Raw genomic sequence first — 14,652 nt, forward strand, 5'->3', positions numbered from 1 at the left:
AATACCTAATAACAATACAATTTACACACTGGGAGAGCACAGATGTTGAATATTTATAGGCACTTCTGCTATAGCACTCTTAATAACATAGTAATGTAACCACGATTTCAGCCTGAGTAAATGTAATTGCTTTCAATGATATGTTTTCAGAAGGTCTATTTATTCAGCTAATAAAAATTAAGGTATACAGAATACTAATATTCCACTCAGTGTGTGTGTGAAACCTGAGGCACCATCCTTTATGATCCATGTACATGTTTTAAGGAATTGCCAGAGAACATTTAACACTAGCTGAAAGCCAGAGTGGAGAATAAAGGACTGCCAGGTTTAGCCTGTACACAGAGTATAAACAGTTCCTGCTTTTAGCTTTTGTGCCCCTGAGGACTTGCAGGACATGGACTGTACAAGCAAGCAGAGGCCCTGAGGTAGTTTTATCAGGAGTATCCCTTGTGATGCCCTACTTTTCCTTCAGGACAGCCCACTCACCTGCACGGCCCACTTTTCCATGTATTTTATGAGTGCACAGAACCTCTGCTCCACAGGCCCTGTTGTTCACAAAAGATCCATAAGGCACCAGGGAGCATGCCTTGTGAGGACAGCATTGGGAAGGGAAGACCTAGCCAAGGGAGTTGACTTTTCCCTTATGAAGTGGAGGGGCAGATGAGGGGCTTCTCAGCGGGGACAAGGTGGGAAAGCTGAGTCCTGAATCCTCCTGTACCTAGAACTTGTGGGGCCATACCTAGAACACTGTGTTCAGTTCTGGGCCTCTCACTACAAGAGAGACACTGCTAGAGCAGGTCCAGAAAAGGTCAATAAAACCGGTGAAGGGCCTGGAGAGTAAATCTTATGAGGGACAGCTGAGGGACCTTGGAGTGTTCAGTCTGGAAAAGAGAAGGCTCGGGGGGACCTTATTGCTCTTTACAACTACCTGAAAGGAAGATGTAGTGAGGTGGAGTCAGTCTCTTCTCCTAAGTATCAAATGATAGGACAAGAGATAACGGCCTCAGTCTGTGCCAGGGGAGGTTTAGGTTGGATATTAGGAAATATTTCTTCACAGAAAGCATAATCAGGTACCAGCTGCCCAGAGCAGTGGTGGAATCACCATCCCTGGAAGTGTTCAAAAACCGTGTAGATGAGGCCCTCAGTGATATTATTTATCTGCCCTGGGGTAAAGGGTTGGACTGGTGATCTCAAATGTCTTTTCCAGCCTAGCTGACGCTCTCATTCTCTGAGACCAACCGACTACCCCCAACCCACCACAGGCCACAGTGACTGACATCCGCACGGCGCGCTTTACCCCCGCCCACTCCTTATTCTCTCCTCCGATTGGCTCCCCGGCGCTCATTCTTCGCCAATCCCTGATCGCGCTCCTTTAACGCGGCTCCTTCTCCTTCCCGCCCCAGCTGCCGCCGGCGCGCAGGGGGGAGGTGTTAGCCCCGTCCCTCTGTAACGGCCGTCCCGTCCGTCAGCCAGGCAGGCTCGGGATTGGCCTGCGTGAGAGGGAGCCGAGCGGGGCAGTGAGTGGTCCCGCCCCTCCAGCGGTCGGTGCTGAGGTTATGGCGAGCGAGTCGCGGTCTTGTAAGGTGTGTGTATGTGTGCGGATTGGAGTCAGCCTGAGGGCTCGGCTTCTCCTCAGGGGTCTCGTTACACTCCTGGTTCGCTCGGAGCAGGGCGAGAGGTGTCCCCGCCGACTGCGGGGCTCGCGGTCAGCCGAAAGACTGCTGAGGGGGCAGTGGGGCCCTCCGGCACTGGCTTTGCTTTCCTGAGCTGAGCCCAACAGCCTTTCCTCAGGGCTCAGCGTGTTTGTGTGGGGCTCAGCGTGTTTGTGTGTGTCGCAGCGAGCTCACTGCTCTGGGGTTCTTCGGACTTGGTGTGCCCGAGGTTTGTGCTGGGACCGTAGTTCATGCTTAAATTCCCCAGAGCTCAGGTGTATATTTATCGAGCTCAGTTTCAGTCTGGGATGTATGTTCGTATGCCAGCCTTTGGCCTTGTAAAAGTGATTTAGCATATCTGTAGAATGCTGTGGCGTTTATTAAATCTTCATGCTGTAAATGTATGTTTTGTGAAAAGAAAACTATAAGACTCGGTTTATAACTCCATCAGTGGTCTCCCTTCTTGGTCTGAGAGGAGTAAATTGTCTTTTAACTGCTCTGCCTTGTCAAAAGTCTTTGGAATTGGTGGGTAGTGGTAATCTTGAATTATTCTGTGAAAGTACTTTATGAAAATCGGGGTATGTTTCTGTAATCAACAGGTACTGTCTTCTGGAAGGCTAACAGGAGCAGCTAAATTAGCAAATGGAAGAAAACAGTAAGAACTTAATCATGAGTGCTAAGACAACATACGTTTGGGTGTTTGGGAACCTTATACTTACCATAGCTCACAACAAGCCAGAAATTCTTTGTATATATCAGAATATGTTTTCAGTGGCAAGGCCGGGTTCTAAGCAGCTCATGAGACGACAAACTGAGTAGAAATTTGTCTGTAGAAACACAGGGTTGACTTTCTCTGCATGTTTTATTTATAAAATATTGAATATTTATACTTATTAGCCATATGTGAGACTGTTGAGTAAAGAATGAATTCCCATTTGACATAAGCTGTTAATATTTGTTAAATGCTTGTTGCAGCAATGCAGAGTGTTCAGAAAGAGAAAGTTGTTTTGTTTCTAGATAAAATTGATTTACTTTAGCTTGTATTATTGAATAAAGTAAATTTTTTACTTTGCTGCATATTAAGGTGATATAAATAGTGAATTTGACTTATTCAGGTGTGGCTTAAGAAAAGGATGTTATTCTGATGTGGATTCTGGATACTCTGTCTATTCCACGGACTTTGGCAATCAGGTAACTAGATGACTTTTTAATACAGTCATGTCTGCTCTTTAAAGAGAAGGGAAATCAGAATACTTGGAATAATAGAAAGAAAATGTGTTAATTTAGATACTACTGCATCTGTACTAGAAATAGTTCCTGCAGTGCGAAGCAAGAGCATCTCTACACTGCATCTTGCAGACACAAGCAAGTTAGCTTTGTGTGCAGTGAGTTTGGCTCTGACAAATCTCATTAAGGCAGAGGATATATTTTGCAAATGCACTGTTTACAGACAAGGGCTGGCCCTGGGAGAAATATAACCATATTTCTTAGGTTTTGTGCTGAGAAGAGGGAGTTGCATGGAGTAAGTGTTGCAGTGCAGTTTTTTGTGTAGTGTTAAGTCAGTTATCTCCCAAACAGAAAGACTGTAGGTAATAGCTTAATTGTACATGGAAATTGGATAAAATCATATACAATCAATTACCAAAGCATAAAATCCAGCAAATAGTCATGTGTGCAGCAACACAGCTATTTTGCAAAATTTGGATGTTTGTAAACTTGCTTATAATTAAAAAATAACCCATGCAACATGACATATTTTTGTTGGTTATCAGTTGCTCTTTTTCAGGTGACAGTGTGGGGAGCACTCCCCTGTAAAATAGTATCTTGGTTTACTGAAAGGAGTCTTTTCTGACTGCAGTATTCTTTGTGCAGGTTGATACTATTCATAATGGACTAGATCGTTGTGCAGCCTTACTGAAGAATATCTTACAAAGCGAGACCACAGGTTATACCTATTGAAAATTTATGTTTTTATTTTTTGTAAGTCTGTTTTGGTTTGTTGACTAGTTTTCTTTCAACTAATACTAGGAAGGGAGACTATGCATAAACAAGCTGGGAAAAGTACTTCAATGAAAATTACTTCCAAGCCTTTGCTAACTAAAGGAAATACTTCCAAGAAGAAAGGGTTGAAAAAAAACATTACTTCTGCCCACATCCGAAAAGACATCGGTAAGTGGGCTTTCTTGGGCTTGCTTTTTTCTCAAACAAGATTGAGAGACTTCTCAACTTGCATCTCAAGAACAAGGTGTCAGGTAATTGTTGTCATTTGTTATAGGATGATCCATGGCTAAATCTACAGAAGGATGTAATATTGCTCATTGCCTTTTAGAAACCTTAAATGTTTACTAAATAGTTACTAAAACTCACAAGTGTTTGATCTTCATGTGCAGGGAGGAAAATCAAGTGTGTTTACAAACACCAACATCATCAAGTTTAGCTGGTAGAAGTGTAGAGGAGACTGATAATACCCATGTCTTTTTTCTTTTGGACAGTGAAGCATTAGAGTGCTTAGTCTCTGTTTGGGACACACAGCTATAAACTGTCCCGGAGTTAGGTGTCCAGCAGGCTTTTCTCAAAGATCAGTTTCTGGAAGCAGGGAAGTGTTGCAATAAATAGTAAGAACTCAAATGGCTTAGTGGCCAGAGTGTTTAAATAGAAAGGTGGATGGAGTGCTGCAGGTCAGGTTGCTCTCAGTTGAAATATTTCAATTTTTCTTAGCATTTCTCCGATTCTCCACCCAATTTCTTTCGTGTAATTTCTATTCCAGTAGACAGGAGGGGCCTGTAGACTACATGTGTAGCAGAATGTCCATTTTGTGAGTTGTGGAAGGTGGGTGCATAGCTGGTATCTTTCCAGCACTGTAAAAATAGTTTTAATTATACCCAACGTAAAAAAATTAATTTTGAAAAGTGCTTTGGCATGGGCTATTCCAAATTGTTTAAAAGCTAGGAGGCAGCTAAGCAGAGATTTTTAAAATTGTGGTTTAGAACTAACATTTTGTAGGATTAAGTCTCTCTGTTTCCTTCAAAGACAGCTGTTTGTCCAACTGGTTTAGGTTGTTCTGTCTGGAAATAAGAAACGATGGATTAATTTGCTGGTGAGTAAAAATCTGACTGGAATTGTAGGCTGTAGAAACTTTTGCTTTTCTTTTTCAAAGGAACCTGCCACAATCTGCCTGTCAACACAGTGGGTTTATATAGAACAAGAAGATGGCTAGCTTCAGCTGTTGTTTTTTTTTTTTGTTGTTTTTTCTTTCTCTACAGTGCCAATATCAAATAGAAAACTTGCCTCATCCACTACACCTTCTACTGAGAGGGAACTTCCCAGTGCAGCAAAGAGCCAGGTGATTCAACCAATTCACTCGCCTTGCAGTCAACACTCTCCTGTGTTGCATCAGAAACTGTGTGAGCATGTGCAAACTCAGATGTCTCTTATAACTGGCCAACCACCACACAACAGTAGCAAAACTCCTCCTGTAACTCCTTTTCCTACCTCAAATCACGGTTAGTAGAACTAAGAATGTAGAGCCCTCTATTTTGCTGTATAAATCTTGCCAAAAATTGCACTGATAGGTTAGTGTCATTTTCTTTTAGGATGCCAAAATGCTACAGCTTTTAATTATCAATTGCCTACTTGCACATCAGCTCTGACCCTTCAGCATGCAGCTCATCCCTTATCTACTCAGTCAGTAAGTAAAAGCTTGATTCTGACTATTAGTAAGCATTTAAAATTAGCACTGCCTGTTTATGCGTGCAGTAAAGTGCATGGGTTTTCTTGGGTATATGTAACAATTTTCCTTAAAGAAAATATTTGCGTATTTCAACCTCTAGTGGTGAACTGAATAAGTAATGAGAGAAAATACTGCTATTTAAAATCATTTTATATAGACACCAAAAATGAAAGTAGAAGCATTTCAAGTGCCGATTGTTTTTCATGGTGAATTCTGTAATGGACAGCAAATATTGAAGGTGCAGGAAATAATTAATTACTGTTAATAATTCTCAGTAATGCACATTTAGTATTATTAACCAAATCCTGATAAAAGAAATCATGTTTCATATGTAGATTTCCTTGCCAATAATCAAATTGGTTATTTCTTCAGAAACTGTAATATCTTTGAGTACCATTTTAAAATACTTGTACATTTCAGGGTATAGCATAGAACTAATGAAGAGTACCAACTACCACCTTGGGAAATGTGGTAAAGGGCTTGCACCTTGAAACTGTAAGACTGTAGACTTACCTTCCATCTGCAGGCAGTCCATATATAGCTAGTGCTGTTCTTGACTTTTAAGAAGTTCATCTAATTAAAATATTGAAAGGTAACAGTGTTGTCTTTTATTTCTTCCATATTCTGCTTTGATTCAAGAAATGAGTGTTCATAATGAAAAAAAAATCAACATAACACTGCTGAGGCTTTGTCTATACAGAACAGCTGTAAAAGAATAGTGCTTTAATGTTGCCAATAATATTTAAGATAAAGGTTATTAAACTAGATTTGCAATTTAATTGCTCCTTACGATACTGGGAAATTATGCAATGAATGAGTTCTAGTTGCTATTATAATTAGTAAAGAATTGAGCAAGACTGTGTGGAGTCAAAGGTAGTGTTTTGTTTTGTTTGGTTTTTATTTTTAAATTTTAAAAAAGAATCATGTTATTTTTTTTAATAGAAATATTCTTTATGTAGGATGTTCCTGTAGACAGTGACAATCAATGTATTCCAAAGATGGGAGGACCTGTGGTTTGCCCAGTAGTTTCTGCTGCTTCTACTACTGCTGTGCAAATACAGTCTGCTGCTGCTCATCGTAGTGTGATCCCTTGTATAGCATCAGGTGTATCAAGTAACTCTACAGTGCCTGCACTGATCCCATCATCTTCTGACAGAGAGATGATCCCAAACCACAAACAACAGATGAAAGAAGTAGATTTGATTCGATGCATACAAGCTCACCTGGCCCTGTTACAATCACATAAAGTGATGAACGGCAGGGCTGAACAGAAGTGCCATTGTCATTGTAAAGCAAAACATAATGCTTCAAGTAATGAGGAGGAGGATACTTCTGAAGAACGCAGTGAGGACATGGTCGACAAAGATGAGTTGAATGTACTTGATGTACCCTCAGTGAGAGATGCAAGCTTCAAGACAAGTTCTGTGAATGAAGTTCCAAAATGTAGAGAAGAAAGTCCAGAAGAAACAGCCCATCAAGTTAAGACTGTAAAATATCTCCTGGGAGAGCTCAGAGCACTGATAACAGAGCAAGGTGAGGACACTGTCATTATGTAGTAGATTGATTACATACAAATAACACAAGAGTTGTGTTGAATGAGCCCTTCAGTTTTTTGAAAATGGTACATGTCTGATATGTGACATCTTACAGTGGCTTTCCACAACTGCTATAGCTTTGTATTTTGCTCTGGATAAGTATGAAATTATTTTTGGAGTATTTTAACATTTTTGTAACATCTAGAATAAATGTTTTCATTTCATATACACTGTTTTCCCCTGTGAAAGGGATCAGTGTAGACAGATTGCAACAGCCGTCCCACCAGGTTGGTCAGAGAGATGGTGGGCTGTGATTTATCCAGAACCTAAAGCATAGTTTTCATAGTCAAGCTTAACAATTGTGCATAAACAAATATAGTTAAAATAAAGAGGAGGTATTCATGGAAAAAAGTTGATACTGCTATGTCACTTTATAGACTACTTAGTCTTACATAAAATATTACGGTCATATTACAGGTTTATATGTCTTTTATTTCCCCTCACCTCTTGCAGATGATTTGGAAATGTTAAGGTTGATGAGTGAAATTGAAGACTGTGTATCATCGCTCCCAGCTGTAGTGGGAAGTACAAATGTGCAAGCTGAAATAGCACTAGCTTTACAGCCTCTCAGGAGTGAAAATGCACAGCTGCGTAGGTTAGTAACTTGTCAAGGATTCTGTGTGCACTGCAAATGCACCTAAAGTGTCTAACTGGTATTCTGAATTTAATATTTTATTGTTATGTGTGTTACAGTGCTTTCATTCTTGTCTGTGCAGTATTTATATATTAGAAAGTGTGTTGGTAAGGTTGTATTGTTTAAATAATTCACACATATAAAGACTTTGGTTAATACTAATGTTTTAGTAGCATCGGTTGCATCGTTATTGGGCCTTTGGGTGGGATCATTCTCTCTGAAAACTGCAGTAGTAAGATAGATAGCCTGCTTATATTCTTTTTGTAGTGGATTCTCAAAGTTAAAAATGTCTCTCAGGGGAGCTCTCAAATACATAACTGGGTAGCATTTTGTTTTAAGAACAGAAAGTCATTTACCAGAACTTTTAAAAAGAGTCTTTTTTATTGAAGAAATATAGGAATGTAAGAAAAATGCATTATTAAAACTTTTTTATGTTGCTGAAACATTGTGACCTTTAATTCTCAATAGCAACTTCTTACCAAACTGATTTAAAATACAGCAGTTTTGAACTTATTCTGAACTCTCTAAATTTGTGCTTTTTCACAATTCATATATAGGAGACTCAGAATATTAAACCAGCAACTTGGGGAACAAGAAACAAGTGAGAAGACATCTGGACAGAGCTGCAACTATGAATGTAAGGTACTAATAGAAGATGATGCTTGTTAGGGGCATTTTTGTTAAAGCTTTGTTTATATATATATATATATATGTGTGTATATATATATAAAAATAAAAAATACCACTAAAGGGCACAATACATACTGTTAACTGAACTAAGTGTTGTGGTTCTAATCAGGTGACTGCATTTGCATGTATTGTTGTGCCTCTTTAGACTCCACATAGTGAGACTCAGCTCTTCAGCTGCTGAGCAGATTATCTTTCCTTTTGTTCCTCTTAAAATGAAGATGACAGGTAATAAAGAAGAAAGCTTTACTTTTATCCTGCTGCCTCAAAAAACCCTTCTATCTATAAGCAAAATTCGTATTACGAAAATTATTTTAAAACACCGTTAGATTTAGAAATTCAAACCACACAAAACAAACTTTGTTTTATTTTTGGTAGTAGTTTCCTTGCAGTCCTTGAATATCATGCTCCAGAGTCAATTGAAAGAATCGCTGAAAGGCCTTGAGTCACTACAAGTTAAAAATGAAGAGCTATTTAAAATAATAGAAAGTCAGAAAGAGGAAAATAAACGTCTTGCAAAAAACATTCAAGATAAAGAAGTAGAATTGCTTGAAAACAAACAACATTATGACATTAATTCTACCAGGCTCAAGATTGGTAGGTGTTTTGAATTTTTTTATTCTTCATTTAGTGTTTTAAAACTTAAATAATAAGGAAAATTCTTCTTGGTATTTTAGAACTGGAAGAGGCACTAGCAAACCTGAAGAGCTTTCAGTTTAAGCTAGAAGCTTCAGAGAAAGAAAATAAGATTTTGGGTATAACACTACGTCAGCGTGATGCAGAAGTTAACAGACTGCGTGAATTAACCAGGTATTGACATCTCATGTGTTTTGTTTCCCTTTCTTTCCCCACCCCTTCCCCACACACATGTTTAGAACAGATGTGCACAGGAAGTTAAAGTGTTTCTCTGTCTTTTTTTATTGTTTATACGGATTGGAATGGCAGAATATTTTTTAATCAATACTTGAGATCCTGTAGCAGAACTTCAGGCACATCACACAGTTTTGTGATTACTACACTGACCACCAGATGGTAGTAGAGTGATGTCTTATTATCTGTATATGTTTATACTATATACATAAGCATTTAAGCATTCATTTCTTTTGATGTACAAAGCAGAAAATTAGAAGAATATATTTATTAATCTAGGTGTAGTGGAAAGAATAATTCAGAAAAACATTCTTACTGATTTTGATAACTGTTTCTGTATGCTTTGTAAGAGGTTATTGATACCAGTTTGTTTCATTTTGTAGTACTCAAAGCAGGTAGACCAAGACCATCATTGGGTTGTGCTATTTTTGGCTACTTTATAGGCACATCGAGCCAAGCTGCAGAAAAAAAAATGAAGAAACTTTGAATTTCATCGCTCACTGCATTTATGCTACGTTTTATAATGTGTAGCAACAGAATTTTAGCTTTGCTGTAGTCTGATAAATCTAAACTTTTGGTGTTATATAAAAGCTTTTAAATATTTTTTTTTTCTTTTAGTGGCTATCTTGAAATCTGATTAATTGATCTTATCTTAACAGAACCTTGCAGGGCAGTATGGCCAAACTTCTGTCTGACCTTACAGCAGACAACATTAGACCCAAACCTGAAAAAGGTCTCTCACAGTCCCTTTTGGAAGACTACGAAAAGCAGATGCAACCTGATCCATTTCCTGGAAGTACTTCAGTAATCACTTACCTTAAAAAATTAGAAATGGATCATATTTTGACAGATACAGAACCTCAATTCTCAAATAAAATTGGAGAATTAGAAATGCAAAATCTAGCCTGTGAAAAGTTTGCTGTGGAAGGAAATAAAATAAACAGTGCATTCTCAGAAGAAGGAGCATCAACTCCCAGAACACAACGAACCTCACTGAAGCAAGATGCAGAAACAGCCAGTGATTCTGGGACTTTACTAGATGACCAAAACAAGTTGGATGAGACTGTTTATATTGCATTGACTAGCAGTGCCTCTATAAAACAGCAGCCAACCTCTGAAAGAACTGGTGTGCACCCCCAAATTAGAGGGTCTTCTAAGATGTTGGACTACCACTGTGAGGTTTCTAACTCTGTGCCACAGAATGGATGTGAGATCTCAAAGGATCCAACTGTTCTGGATAAATTAAGTGCTGGGTACAATGTGAAAAAGACTATGGAAAACTCGTTTGAAGTTACAGGGGATAAAGTGAAGCCAGAAGGAGAAAAAGTCCAGATAAGGCCAACAGGCATTCCAAAAGGAGCTATGAAAGACTTCACAGATAAACCAGACCAACCTCAGCCTGGTAGATACCCTTGCATACCAATGCTATTTCTGAAAGAGAGTTCTCAGAAAAAAGGCAGTGAAATAGCTGATTTCAGTTCCATGTCATTTGATGATATATCTGGGAAGTCTCAGTGGAGTGCATCCTCTTACTCAACTTTTACTTCTCGAGATGAAGAGGACTTTAAGAATAGCTTAGCAGCTTTGGATGCCAACATAGCTAAGTTACAAAGAACTCTGCAAAATAGCATGATCAAGCAATGAGTATGAGGAAACAAAATGGGGTGCACTTGTTTTTTCTGAAGTGTATTAATAAGCATGGTACTGCTACAAGTATTTGTATTTTTTATATGAAATGACTGTCTCCTAGCTGTTTAAATCATGGATGGGATTTGTTCCTCATTAAGCTGTGGTGCTGCTTCTTTTGATGTGTACATCTTGAGATAACTAGATATAATAACTAAATTATGACTTGGTTTTATACTCTTTCATTGCAAAATTAATTCTTAGACCTACACACTGGTCTGAGTGTAGAAAAATGTCTTTTCATAAATGATGACTTAGGTTTATATTCCTTAATTGCAAAATTAATTCTTAGAATAGCACTTTATAGCTGTTTAAGAAACCAGTGTACTGTTGGCAGTACGGTTTTTCTATTAAATGGTAAAGTACACTTGCGTGCTTTTTCTGTGTGCTTTTTCAAAGTAGTAAGAACAGCATTGGGAGAGATTTGAAGTCATTGTGATAAAGAGAAATCTTGATTTCATTATCATTTGGCTGTTACAAAAATTAGAAGCACACTTATTTTCCATGGTTATGACTGTGTTTCAAGAAACAAGCTCCTTGCTCTGGTTCACAATGAACAATAGTGTCTACATCAAAGAAACAGGTGAACACGACTGTTCTATTCAGCTGCCAAATTGGGTTTTATCACAAAAAAAATATTTTTGACACAAAATTGAGTGGTTTAGGGTTGCTCAAAGAATCGCTGTCAAAGGTGAATAATTTTACAGTAGTTATAATAAGAAGAGCAAGAAGGAGGACCCAGGTAATTATAGGCCAGTCAGCCTTACCTCCATCGCTGGAAAGGTGATGGAACAAATTATTCTTGATGCCATCTCTAGACATATCAAGGATGAGGGGGTCATTAAGAACAGCCAACATGGTTTTACCAGGGGGAAGTCATGTTTGACCAATCTTACATCCTTCTATGAGGAAGTAACTAGGTGGAGGGATGATGGTAGAGCAGTAGATGTGGTTTTTCTTGATTTCAGTAAGGCATTTGATACTGTCTCCCACAGCATTCTCATAGATAAGCTAACAAAGTGTGGGCTTGACTATCAGGTAGTGAGGTGGATCAAGAACTGGTTGAAAGGAAGAAGGCAGAGAGTTGTGGTCAATGGCACAGAATCTAGCTGGAGGTCTGTGACTAGTGGAGTCCCTCAGGGGTCGGTGCTGGGACCGGTGCTGTTTAATATTTCCATCAACGACCTGGATGAGGGAACTGAGTGTACCCTCAGCAAGTTTGCTGATGACACTAAACTGGGAGGAGTGGCTGACACACCAGAAGGCTGTGTTGCCATTCAGCGAGACCTGGACAGGCTGGAGAGTTGGGTGGGGAGAAACCTGATGAAATTCAACAAGGGCAAGTGTAGAGTCTTGCATCTGGGGAAGAACAACCCCATGTACCAGTACAGGTTGGGGGTTGACCTACTGGAAAGTAGTGAAGGGGAAAGGGACCTGGGGGTCCTGGTGGATAGGATGACCATGAGCCAGCAATGTGCCCTTGTGGCCAAGAAGGCAAATGGCATCCTAGGGTGCATTAGAAAGGGTGTGGTTAGTAGGGCAAGAGAGGTTCTCATCCCCCTCCACTCTGCCTTGGTGAGGCCGCATCTGGAATATTGCATCCAGTTCTGGGCCCCTCAGTTCAAGAAGGACAGGGAATTGCTTGAAAGAGTCCAGCGCAGAGCCACAAAGATGATTAAAGGAGTGGAACACCTCCCTTCTGAGGAGAGGCTGAGGGAGCTGGGTCTCTTTAGCTTGGAGGAGACTGAGGGGTGACCTCATCAGTGTTTACACATATGTAAAGGGTGGGTGTCAGGATGATGGAGCTAGGCTTTTTTCAGTGATATCCAGTGATAGAACAAGGGGCAATGGGTGTAAACTGGAGCATAGGATGTTCCACATTAACATCAGGAAGAACTTCTTTACTGTGAGAGTGACAGAGCACGGGAACAGGTTGCCCAGGGGGGTTGTGGAGTCTCCTACTTTGGAAATATTCAAGGCCCGCCTGGACAAGTTCCTGTGTGATGTACTCTAGGTTACCCTGCTCTTGCAGTGGAGTTGGACTAGATGATCTTTTGAGGTCACTTCCAACCCTTGGGATTCTGTGAATAGAGTAGGTTCAATATGAATTTATAGAAGCATGACTTAACAATGTTTGATGGCAAGGTTCACTCTATTACTTACTGCATGGATGAAACATACAAAGGAAAATGGAAGTAAAATCAAGCTTAATTCATACAGAAACCAAAGGCACAAAGGGGTAAGGGAGACCTGCCCATTGAGTCATGAGTTTTGGAGCAGATACCCTGAATTTCTAAACTGATGGAGCCTAGGTGCTGCTGGGTCTAGTCTTGGTTTCAGACTTGAACAGCGGCAAATATGTGAAGGGTTACAGGAATACCGGTTCAGCACAGATAGGATTTTACACAGCTTTCACCTTACAGCAATCTGTGGTTTTAAGGTAGATCAGTGTGAGTCAATGTCTTGAATGTGAGTGTCCTGCCTTGACAAGATAGGTCTCTCAGAGTTGTTTGGTATTTTTTAAAGAGAAACATGGGTGCAGAAGGTTAAATTGAATGTCCTTTGTTACTGGTTTAGTTCCTTTTTTCCGCAAAGAACAATTGGAAGGTACCATGCATGGGCAAGAGTTTCCACGGCTGGAGGCCAGGGAAGAGCTAGCTGCAGAGTATCGCTGCAGGAACACTGAGGGCTACAGGTGCTAAGTCAAGACCATGCTGTTCCACCAGAAAAACACAACCACCATACAGGATTTGCAGTGTATGGTAGATCGTGTAACATACATGAAGTAATCTTTTTCACTTATCCCTGGTAAAACTTAAGATTTCAGTTTTGAGCATTGTTCTTGAAGAAAGAAGTTGATTAAATGGAGATTCCAGATGAGGGCAAGGAAAGAACAATGATCTGCTCCTTTCTACAATTCTGGTTTAGGTCATAGATTTTACAAATGTTTGATTTTATCTAAATTAAGAGAACATGGTGCCCATGGATGAACATAGAACAGACTGATGCTGAAAAACAGAAGCAGTAACAGGCTTCATCTGACACAAAAGAGACAAATTAGGCAATAGTGAAAGCTGGCAAACCAGTACAGTTAGCAAAACATTAGAATATACAGTGTGAAGAAGTCATGGAAATTCCGCAGTTGTTGAGGTGTCAGACATTTGTTGGGCATAAATACAGAAAGTGTGGACTGAGCCACCCAAACTGGCTCCCACAGAAACAGGAGGTGAGGGGGGAATTAATGCCATCTGTTGTTCTCCTTGACAGGGCTTTCCACATCTGGGTGTCAGGAGCACGTGTCTTGCAAGCTTTTAAGTTACAGGTGTGGGAGGGTGGTGTTATTGCTACCATTCTTTCCTCTTGCACCCTTGCATCACTTAAATGCTGGTTTTTGTGTCTCGTGGTTTTTCAGGGTAGACAACAGTATAAGGACATGAATTTAAGACTGCTTTTTCTGTGGTGTTGCTTATTTGTTTTCCTAGAAAACAGTGTGCTTTCTGGTGCTGGCCTTTTATGTGTCCATGCAAGACAAAAGTCCCAAGTTTTACTACTTTGAAGCACTTTTATTTTTTTCCATGGTTACTTGCTTGAATGAACGCATTTTAAAGTTAGGGTGCTGTCCATGCACTGTGCTGTGAAGCAGTTCTGTGATTATTTTAGTTACTGGTAACTGCACAATAAAAAGGTATGAAGACAACAAATATTACAAAAGATGCCAACTGGCACTCCTGCTTCGAAAAAGGAAAGTTAGACTAAATACTGACTTCAGTGATTGAGAATGCTTTTAAGGCTTGGCCT

General features: G+C 39.7%; 1 protein-coding gene across 2 annotated transcripts; it reads left to right on the forward strand.

The window, feature by feature from the left end:
- Positions 1–1,506: 1,506 nt before the first annotated feature.
- On the forward strand, positions 1,507–11,221 carry CCDC14 (coiled-coil domain containing 14). Of its 2 annotated transcripts, XM_031053468.2 has the most exons (13): positions 1,507–1,583; positions 2,252–2,307; positions 2,768–2,843; positions 3,525–3,597; positions 3,681–3,821; positions 4,916–5,155; positions 5,246–5,340; positions 6,342–6,915; positions 7,431–7,572; positions 8,169–8,248; positions 8,677–8,895; positions 8,976–9,108; positions 9,828–11,221. In XM_031053468.2, the coding sequence occupies exons 1-13, from the start codon at positions 1,557–1,559 to the stop codon at positions 10,810–10,812; spliced, it is 2,841 nt and encodes a 946-aa protein (XP_030909328.2). In that variant the 5' UTR covers positions 1,507–1,556; the 3' UTR covers positions 10,813–11,221. The 2 variants fall into 2 exon arrangements, with proteins under 2 accessions (XP_030909328.2, XP_030909329.1); XM_031053469.2 differs by lacking the exons at positions 1,507–1,583; positions 2,252–2,307; positions 2,768–2,843; positions 3,525–3,597 and adding an exon at positions 4,683–4,749 and having other exon boundaries at positions 3,801–3,821.
- The last annotated feature ends 3,431 nt before the right edge of the window (positions 11,222–14,652 follow it).

This window comes from Melopsittacus undulatus, chromosome 4 (assembly GCF_012275295.1).
Source record: "Melopsittacus undulatus isolate bMelUnd1 chromosome 4, bMelUnd1.mat.Z, whole genome shotgun sequence".
Taxonomy (NCBI): Eukaryota; Metazoa; Chordata; class Aves; order Psittaciformes; family Psittaculidae; genus Melopsittacus; species Melopsittacus undulatus.

What these genes read in the sequence shown, in the direction of transcription:
- CCDC14 (XM_031053468.2), top strand. Translation starts at nt 1,557, where the DNA reads ATGGCGAGCGAGTCGCGGTCTTGTAAG. An exon ending in TTAGCAAATGGAAGAAAACA is followed by an intron (nt 2,308 to 2,767) that starts GTAAGAACTTAA and finishes TGACTTATTCAG; the next exon opens with GTGTGGCTTAAGAAAAGGAT. An exon ending in CCACATCCGAAAAGACATCG is followed by an intron (nt 3,822 to 4,915) that starts GTAAGTGGGCTT and finishes CTTTCTCTACAG; the next exon opens with TGCCAATATCAAATAGAAAA.